Genomic DNA, 10,424 nt, shown 5'->3' on the forward strand with positions numbered 1-10,424 from the left:
GCAGGATCCTAAGCAGAAGCAGGGCTGTCCACAGTGACTCTGAAACTCTAATCCTGCATGGGAGGGGAAAGTTTACTAACATAAAGCCCTCACTGGCTGCTGTTTCCCCATCCCAGCACCAGCAGTTCCCTGCACTGCGCCTGGAAACCGTCTGCATTTATAAAAAGCAGCAAAAGAAAACCTGCTCTGTGGACATTTGCTCTGTTGCAGTGATTATAAAGGTTTACGAGCAGAGTTTGGGACAGCCTAAAATTTTTCCAGTTGCCAGGAATCATTTTGAGGGGACTCCCTTCCTGCAGAGTCCTGACTAAAAGATCTGGTGACATAAGGCTCCAGGAAAAACCTGCTGGTTTTAATGCAGAGCAAGAGAAGCACAAACTGGAAGGTAATTCTGAATATTTTCTTCACCATATGGAAAGATTCAGAAGAGCAGAAGATTCTTCTTCATCAGGCAGAAGACAGACTGAGAAGCCCTTTAGGTTCTATCAGTCCTGCAGCTGAACAACTGAGGAACAGCCCTGAAATGTCTTCAGTGGGGCAATAAAACCTCCAGGGAAGGGCAAAGGAATGGCTCATTTTTTCAGGACATGTCTTAGTCACCAAACTTCACTGCACAGCTCAGGATATTTTCCCAAGGAGTGATTTTTGGTCCCTGGTGGGTGCGGGGAGGTGTTGTTGGGAATTGTGTCTGCAGTGCAGAGCAGCACAAGTCCTGCTGGAGTTTGAGAGCCACATTCACATTCCTTAGTACTTGGGCCCAGATCTCCTTTGGCTTCTCTGTGGTATCCATGCGACTCTAAGTTCCAAAATAATAAATAATAAACATAATAGATAATAAACATTAAGGACAAAGGTTGGATTTGATGATTTTTGAGGTCCTTCCCAATCTAAATGATTCTATGATTCTATGAAGAATAAAACAATGGCAACACTTACATATCATTACTATTACTACTACTGTTATGATTATTATCATTGTTGTTATTATTATTTCTACAACTATTATTACTATTATTAACTGTTATTTCTGCTGTTGAGGATGATGATGTTGTTTTAATTTCAAAGACTTTGGAATACTGTGCAGGCCAGGCTGCAGCCCTTCAGAGCTGGGGTCATATGGCACAAGTCCAAGAGGGTGCTCTGCATGCCTGGGACATGGCTTAGGGTTTATGTGGGATTTTTACAGCACAAGGACTGCTCAGGGAAGGAGCCAAACGTGGTGTGAGTGCAGCTGCACTGAGGACAGACAATCCTGCAGAAGGAAGTCCAGGAATTAACGACTAACATATCTGCCAGTGGGTGCCTGGGGGCCAGGAGTCAGCAGAGAAGAGGAGACCTGATCTTTTTACTACTGTGGCTGCACCCAAAATACTTTCTGTTCTGCAGGACCTCCTTTCCAGACCTCATTGACCCTTTAAACTCTCCTGCATCTTTCAAACACTGACAGGGTCGATCTCTCAGCTTCCTGCTACCAGTGTTAATCCTTACCCTGTCATTAGAGTCAATGCTGTATTTCACCCCAAGTCACAATTCAGTTTGCTGGAGTGAGTGTGGCAGAGCTTCCCTGTCACTCTCCTTGACTTGCTACTGTTCCCTTGGGAGCTGCTGAGCAAAGCAAAGCACTAAGGCTGGAAAGATTCTTCCCGGAATCATGGAATGGTTTGGGTTGGAAGGGACCTTAAAGCTCATCTCGTTTCAACCCCTGCCATGGGCAGGGACACCTTCCTCTAGACCAGGTTGCTCAGAGCCCCATGAGCACAACTGTACCTTACCCTGGGAAGCTCTGGGTGTTAGACCCTCCTGTTCCAAGTCTGGGATCCCCAAACCGTCCTGCAAGGGTGCTCAGGTCCTTTCTGTTCACAGCTTTGTATGGAAAGGAGCAGCAAAAAATGTAAAGGGTGAGTTTCAACTTCACATCACACATGGGGCTGATTCACCCAAACATGAGTGTTTGGTACCACTTCAGATGCTCTGGTACATCAAGGGTGGTGAGACCCTGGGAAAGGCTGCCCAGAGAATCTGTGGCTGCCCCATCCCTAGAAGTGTTCCAGGCCACGTTGGACAGGGCCTGGAGCAACCTGGTCTAGTGGAAGATGACCCTGCTTGCTGCAGGAGGGTTGGACTAGATGATTTTTAAAGATCCCTTCCAACCCAACCCATTCCATGATTCTGTGATTCTGTGATCTGCATGGGTTTGGCAGACAAGGTGCAAATCCCCACCTCCTTCTGGAGCACCTGGAGATGGCTCTAAGATGCTCAGGATTTGACAGCCAACTCAAGGCTGCAGTGGGAGCTCAGGCTGTTGTATCTGCATTTTGATGCTGCCTCAGACTGAGTCCCACAACACGTGGCATCTCCTCCTCCTATGGCTCTCATCAGCCTCTTAACTCCTTCGCCATGGGAATCCAGGAGCTCAGCTGGATGCAGTGGCTGAGCTCAGCGAGGTCCCTCCTGCCGGGAGCACAGACCCAACATTCCTGCTGGGAGCCAGGAGCTCGTGACTCGCCACAGCTGTGGGAATGTGCTCCTGCAGGCTTTGGAATGGTTATTACTGCAAGGAGACATTGGTTTATTTGCAGCAGCTTCAGCAAGGCTGGTGCCCCACTGATGATTTCACAATTCCCAGATTTTGGAAGTCACTTGGTGTGTTCAGCTGGAGAAGAGGAGACTGAGGGGAGACCTCACTGCAGTTACAACTTCCTCAGGAGGAGAAGAGGAGAGGTAGGCACTGATCTCTGGTCTGTGGGGACCCGTGACAGGACTCAGGGAATGGACTGGAGTTGTGTCAGGGCAGGGTTAGGTTGGATCTCAGGAAAAGGTTCTTCTCCCAGAGGGCAGCTGGGCACTGAGCAGGCTCCCCAGGGCAGTGGTCATGGCACCAAGGCTGCCAGAGTCGAAGAAGTGTTTGAATGATACTCTCAGACATAGGGTGTGACTCTTGGGGATGGTCCTGTGCAGAGCTAAGTGTTGGACTCAATGATCCTGTGGATCCCTTCCAACGCAGCATATTCTGTGATTCTGTGACGAGTGGTGTGTTTCCCACACTGTCTCCATCTTCCCCTCTTCCCAGGATGCTGAATGTGCCTTGCAGGGACTCTGCAAAATGTTGAGGGAAAGCGAAGCCCCCGGGTTTGCAGAGTTTCTGTGTCTGAAACCACGAGCAAAATGAAACTCTGCTTAGGATGGGCTGGGAATAGGTGCTGATCCTAGGCAGGATGTAAAATCTGAGACATGCTGAGACAGCCCAGTATGAGACAATCACCTTCCAGTTTGAGCAGCTCAACCCAGTGCTCAGCGCTGAAGGTCGGATTTTGCTGGTGATGGGAAAAGTGAATGAAAATACAAGTCATGGGGAAGGAAAACAGAAGGAACCTGTGAGGCTCAAAGGGCAGAGTTAATTCCATGGCATTGCTCTGGACATCTCTTGGTGGGTCACAGGATATTTTGCATTGGGAAACTCGGCTTCATGGCACATTTGGAGATGCAGGGCTTTCTTTTTTCACTTCTCTTTAGAGAGGAGGAAGATGTGGTTAAGAAGGATCAAATGGTGTCATCGTGGCCATTCAGGCAGCCTAAAGCTCAGGGTGCTCAGGTAGAAGCTGAGAGGACAGGCTGATTCAGAGGATGAGGTGTTTGAAGGACTAATAGCCATATTTTACACTAAATATCAGAAAAGGCACAAGTGAGAGTCACATTTCAGGGCAGAAGGTGATCTCTGAGCATTTGGGACTAATATGGGGCTTCCATGGAGTGGAACCCACCACATCTGCTAATGCAGAATATCACACATCTTCTAGACAGCAGACACAGGGCTTTAAGGATCTGCTTATTTCTCCTTGAATCTCAGGACTGCACCCCCTCTGTCTGAGTCCTGTGTGACCCAGACCCACCCACACCCCGGAGAATTGCAGGGGATTATTCCATCCTGTGTGTGCAGCTCATGGCAAGCAGAGATCTGGGCCAATTGTCCTGAGCAAGAGTAGGGAAAGGACTGATCCCATCCACGTATGGTGTCCAGAGATGCCACAAAGACCAGGATCATGTGTGAACAGAGCATCTCACTTCTTCCCAAACCTTCGGATACAACACACAAGTGTTTGTTGGGCTTGTGAAGAGCACGTGTTGCTCCCTACCCTTCCTGGGTGAAATGCCAACTTCCCAAATACCCCAGCAAACAAAGGGAGAGTGGGAAGGGGACAAACAGGAGACCAGCACATGGTGACTAATCCAAGCCTGACCTTTGCAAAGGCACCACAAAGGGAGCAGGGAAACCAAGATACAGCAGAACAAGTGACTTGCAAATGAAACGCTTGAAAACAAGTCTCTTCAATGTTTCCTGACCTGGGTCTTCCTTAAAAATTCTGAAAACCACAAATCCTCATGGAAAGCAGCCCTCCTGCTTGGCATCAGCTCAACAGGGATGTGTGGAGGTGGGCCCAGGCACGGGGCAGAGGGGGACATTCCAAGCAGGATGCCACATTGCTGACACTGCCTGATGGCTTAGGGAGACAGATACAGGAAGATGAGATTGCAGCTGTCACATCCAGACTCTGGCACTATTTAATTGGCTGATAATGATGTATCCATGGTGGAGGGAACAGATCCTGCCTTAGAGAAGTCCCATATGAATAGGGAAAAACAGAGACAAAAGGAGGAAGAAGGTACAGTAGGCAAGAACCAGTTGTAAGATGGATGATTGTTCCCACTCTTACTGTTTGGTCTTGCAGAAGTGTTGGGAAGTGAGTCAAAGAAAAGGAGGACACATATTACTTTGGGTAGGTGCTCCAACTCTACTGATTGAGTCATGGTTGGACTCGATGGTCTTAGAGGTTTTTCCAGCCTAAACAGTTTTATTTTTCTAAACGGTAAGGGAAGACAAAAACCCACCTTTTTCTACATGTCAAGGACAGACTCCTGTATCCATTTCACAGCAAAGAAACCAAATCACAGCTAGACTGAAATACTTTCCTGAACTACTGGATCTGGTTCAGAGCAGAACCATGAGATCATCACGAGCATCGTTTCCTCCGAGCTGTAAACGCACAGGCTGGCCCAGAGGAAGCAAGGAGGAGAAAAAGTAGGAAAGAAATAATATGAAATTCCCATGGGACAACCCAAACTAACTCCCAGGCTCTACAAATTAACAGCACAGAATATGGAAATTGCAATTACATGATTAACTATTATGGTTAGTAACTGTATCCACTGCCCAAGAGAGGTGACTACAATGCTCTGCCCTTTCCATCCTCATTGGATCGTGTCTTCAAAAGTCAGACATGTTCATATGGAAGGACAGTGGATGAATCCACCTTCCCTGCTCCAGTCAACCTTCTTCCAAAAGTTCTGGTTTGTATGTATTTCCCCTATTATACATTATCAGGAAAAACATGTTTTCCCTGGGAAAATGTTCCACCAAAAGGTTTTTTCCAAAATTCTGCGAGTTGCTGTTGCAAACAGGAGAAACACTTTTTCAAGAGTGCACAGAAGTACCTCCTTTTGCCAAAAAAAAATGTAACATTTCCCTGGGAAGAGAAGGAAAAGAAAACCCCTACACACTGTTGTGGAAAATCTTTCCTGCTTATTTGTATTCCTGCATCTCTGCCATGAACTGTGGTGGCAAAAGCCACTCTTCCCACAGCCAAAACCACACCCATAAATAACATCCTGAGCAAATCTTTGCCAGATCCAAGAAACTCTGGCACAGCTGGACTTTGCAGCTCAGGTGTGGAAGGTTTTCCAAGCCCTGGCAATAACAGGAGTTACCTTTGCTCTGTGGGTCTCACCTTGGCTGGTTTCGCTCTCTCGGACAAGGAAAGAGCCAACTTTGTTACCAGAGGACAGGAGCAGCCTTTCAGCATCTTTTCTGCTCAGAGTTCTAAAATACCACCTGGGAAAGACAAAAGGTAAAATCATCATTGAAAAGGAAAAGCTGGGGGGGGGAGGTATAAAAAAAGGAATTATTTCCAGTTAGTTCTTTTTTGGTTTTGGTTTTGGTGGGTTTTTGTTTGTATATTTGGTTGGGTTTGGGGCAGAGTTTGTTTATTTGGGTTTATTTGGTTTGGGGTTTTTTTGCCATTACATTGTGAAACTGAGGGTTATTTTTATCAGCAAATAGTCTGTTATCTGCTGGAAAGTGGCAGCAATGGACTGGTTTTGGTAGATTAACACCAGATTTTGGTCATCCTGGGCTTGTTTCACAGCCTGGTAATTCAGAAAGAGCAGGAAGTAGATGGGACGTGCAGGATCACCTATACAGGAGAAGTGCCAGTTTAGATACAAAGAACTTTTATGTCTCAACCACATTTCTGTGTGTTGCTAAATATTTGCTGAATTCAATGATGGTTGGGTCCCTCCAAGAGGAGATTGCAGGCAGGACTGATCACTTATAGCTGAATACCATAAAAGAGGATAAGTCACGGAAGAAAAATTCTTCTGCTGCATGTATTAGAGACATTATAAACTTTTTTGACTCAAGTCTTCCTTTCCATCTTCCTTGCAGGGAGGCTGCATCTGAGCTAATGAAACCAACAGCACCAGGCTGTGGGTCTGGTCACTGGCACTCAGTTGTTGGTGTTGTCCCTGACACATCCAAGACCTGGATCAATGTACCCTATCCAGAGAGATTCTCAGTTTACATGTGGATACCCTCTTGAAGGCTGAGGGGGTTTACAACTGTGTGTGGGTGGATTGGCCCAGTGGAACCAGAACATGATCCCTGGCACTGCTGATTTACCAGTGCAAACATGTCCTTTATGTTCTCTCCCCTGGATCCTTGTTTTCCACCATGGGTGTAATTAGTGGGACGGCTTCCTCTGGGCCCACTTTCCCTATAACAACATCACCCCTTCTCCTCATCCTTTCTTCACACCCATACAGTGCTTAAAACTTCTCTTGGACTTTTGGGCAGCGTTGTTTGGGATGATGAAAGACCTCTTGCCACCTAGCCATGACATCTTCCTGCCAGCAAGCGAAGCCCTTTCCATAGCTTGTTGAGAGACAGGGCACTGCATCAGGGTTCATAAGCTTTCACACTTACTTTTCCTCTTCCAAACTGTCCACTTGTGCAACGAAGTTGCTGGGGATGTAGCCTTTCCTGCCACTGCTGAGGGACTTTGCCAGCCACCAGTCCCCATCACTGCAAAGTGAGCGGAGGAAAGAGTGTGAGTGCCTGGAGGAAGCTTAAGGACAAGGCTTGAGGCTGTGAGGACATGGATTGTAGGGTTTAGGGCACTGCAAATAGACTAGGGCTCCTTAATCCACTCTACAGTTTCCTCTGGATTCTCTAGGATCACCACGAGGCTGAAGGCTGCTGGTCTCTCAGGGACTTGCAGAGGTGACAGACTCTTCCTACAGAATGACCACAGGCCCAAACCTTTGCTGTGGGCCTCAAGTGAGAGGAGGGAAGTCTGGGTCACTATGGGTTTATTTTTCTTCTTGCATAGAGGCTCTGGGGCCCTTTTTGCTCCTTCCTTCACCTACCAGACACTTCACTTTGTTCTCCCACTGCTGGCTCAGCCACAGTGACCAAAGGCTGTCCCACATCATGGGCTCTCCATCTCCCTGGCCTTGGATGCCAGCCCACGGTGTCTGGGTGAGAAATGTCACCTCTGGAGGCCACCAGGGATGGAGCAGCCCTACAAGGTCTGGGGGACCCAAGCCCACCTCTGCCCTGTTATGGGTTGGGCCCCTTCTGTATGAGTTTGAGAAGAAATTGAAATGAAACCACACATCTGTCTGGCTCGATTCTGTCCTTTCCTCTGACTACACCCAACCCACATCCTTTGCAAAAAGCACCATCAGCACAAAATATGAAACAGGACAGGAGCTATTTTTTCTTGTTGTTATTTATGCTGCTTCTGCACCTCCAGCATGGAAGGTCCCAGTACTATCCAGACAGGGACATTATGCAATGCCAGAGTGTCTGTGACCCATGGAAGTGTCAACTTGCAGAGACACACCACCTTGAACGTTCACACTCTGGAGCAAAGCTCAGCTCTGATGAGCTGCAAATTGGTGTCTGACCCCAAACTTCCCCCTCTCCCAGTCTCACCATGCTCATCTTTGAGCTTCCTTCTGGCAGAAGGTCACTTACTTGGAGAGGACTTGCAGTTTCTCCCCTTTGACCAGCTCCAGGTCACGGTCACTCGAGGCAGGAAAGTCGTACAGTGCAACCACAACCAAGTTATCTGAAAGAAGGATTAACACCACTGGATCCAGTCTGTTCCCTGCTGGGGGGCTGATATCTTGCTGGGTATATGGTGGGGCATTTCACCCCCCCAAACATGGGGGTCTGTCACCCCCACTGTCCCCCCAATCCAAGCTCTGCACCAACCCAGCTTTCCTGCTCACCACAGCCTCTGCTCAGGCATTAACACCAATCCACCAAAGAGTTCCCTGTGGATAAGTTTTTAAAGCACTCCAGACTCCCCCATTCACAAAACACAGTGTGTCAACAAGAAAAAAGGGTTTGTGTGGAATCAGAAGGGTCATAAATAACCTGTCAGTGTTTGGCCTGAGTTTCACACGACGGTAAATGAAAACTGCTGGAGCAACATTTCCCAGCGTGGCTCTGGAATTTGACTCAAAACAATGAGGCTTTCTTGATTGAAAAAGGTATAAAAGCGTTTCTGTTTCTGTCATCTGAGCCCATTTCTAGGATTTAATTCTCCCTTCAGATGCTCTGGGCTCTACCATTGTCTTGCCATCCCTCCTGCACATTATTCCTTGCAGATCATAGAATGAATTAGAGAATCACAGACTGGTTTGGGTTGGAAGGGACTTTAAAGGTCATCTCGTTTCAATCCCCCTGCCATGGGCAGGGACACCTTCCACTACCCCAGGTTGTTCCAAGCCCCGTCCAACCTGGCCTTGGACACTTCCAGGGATGTGGCAACCACAGCTTCTCTGGGCAACCTGTGCCAGGGCCTCACCACTCTCACAGGGAAGAATTTCTCCATAATATCTAGTATCTAACCCAAACATACCTTCTTTCAGTTTAAAACTGTTGTTCCTTCTCCTGTTACATCTGCCTCTATAAAAAGTCTCTCTCCCTCCTTTTTATAAGCCCCCTTTAGGCACTGGAAGGTGCTCTAAGGTCTCCCTGGAGCCTTCTCTTCTCCAGGATGAACCACCCACCTCTCTCAGCCTGTCTCCAGAGCAGAGGTGCTCCAGATGTGCCACCACAGTCAGGTCACCCTGATGCTTTCAGCCCAGCACCTTGTAGCACCTGCCTGCTCCACCCAGCTGCAATTCCCACGGGGGTGGTGGATGCTCCAGGACCCCCTTCCCTCTGCCTGGTCCCGATGAACTTGAGGTGCTCCAGAGCACAAAACCCGTGCTCTGCGTCCCTCATTTTGCTTAAAACCCATCTGGATTGAGGCCTAAATTTTGGCACCTTGTGCATGTGCCAGGATGTTCTGAGCCACCCTGGGGCAGAGCTCTGTGGGGCGGGGCTGAGGGGCTCGGTTTGCATGCCCAGGTTGTGCAACTGTTCACGTTGCTGCACTCGCAGCTACTGAAGCAGAAATGAGCAGCTATTTTGGGGAAGAGCAAAGTTTATAAAGATGAGCAGCACACACAGAGGAACAAAAATGTTGAACCTAAACACCTTGGTGAGAAAGGAAGGGGAAGAAGAAGAAGAAAGAGAAGGGGAAGAGGAAGGAGAAGGAGAAGGAGGAAAATGAGAAGAAAAAGAAGAAAAGAAGAAGAAAAAGAAGAAAAGAAGAAGAAAAAGAAGAAAAAGAAGAAAAGAAGAAAAGAAGAAGAAAGAAGAAAAGAAGAAGAAAAGAAGAAGAAAAAGAAGAAAAGAAGAAGAAAAAGAAGAAAAAGAAGAAAAGAAGAAGAAAAAGAAGAACAAGATGGAGGAGAAGAAGAAGAAGGAGAAAAGGAAAAAATAGAATAAAAATATTAGGGAAAAGAAAAAGATAAAAGAAAATAAAGAAAAATTATAAAAGAAAAAAAGATAAAGGAGAAGAGAAGAGAAGAGAAGAGAAGAGAAGAGAAGAGAAGAGAAGAAAAAAGAAAAAAGAAAAAAGAAAAAAGAAAAAGAAAAAATTGCTAAGACGATTAAGAGTTACCTCTTCTGGGAGATGAATTTAAAAGGGGTTTGTTTGCTCTTTATAAGTTCATGTAGTATAATCAGCAGGAAAAGAAAAGTTTAGGTTAACATTGGGAAGAAACTATAAGTTGGTCACAAATAAGACTGGAAATTAATATCTCTCAACGGGGGAAAAAAAATACCCTGTTTCTGAGTCTGAACTTGGAGTAACGAACCTGACCTGCCAGAGGAGCTCTGAGATGCAGGACAAGCCAGAGCTAACTCTGGAAACAGAGCTACAAACTTGCAACAGGAATCTGTTAATTACTATCCATTTAATGGATCAGAAGGGAAATGGGAAACAAAATAACCCTGACTTGAATTTGTT

At 46.8% G+C, this 10,424-nt stretch overlaps 1 protein-coding gene across 1 annotated transcript in view; it reads right to left on the bottom strand.

The window, feature by feature from the left end:
- Positions 1-10,424, bottom strand: part of BLK (BLK proto-oncogene, Src family tyrosine kinase) — a gene marked incomplete at its 5' end in the record, with an annotated part of 26,210 nt that overhangs the window by 10,789 nt on the left and 4,997 nt on the right. The window contains 3 exons of the mRNA XM_029964879.1: positions 5,784-5,887; positions 7,037-7,135; positions 8,093-8,186. Of these exons, the coding sequence (XP_029820739.1) occupies positions 5,784-5,887; positions 7,037-7,135; positions 8,093-8,186 (297 nt within the window). The remainder of the gene's footprint in view (positions 1-5,783; positions 5,888-7,036; positions 7,136-8,092; positions 8,187-10,424) is intronic.

This window comes from Manacus vitellinus, unplaced genomic scaffold (assembly GCF_001715985.3).
Source record: "Manacus vitellinus isolate BGI_N305 unplaced genomic scaffold, ASM171598v3 scaffold_82_pilon, whole genome shotgun sequence".
NCBI classification, from domain to species: Eukaryota; Metazoa; Chordata; class Aves; order Passeriformes; family Pipridae; genus Manacus; species Manacus vitellinus.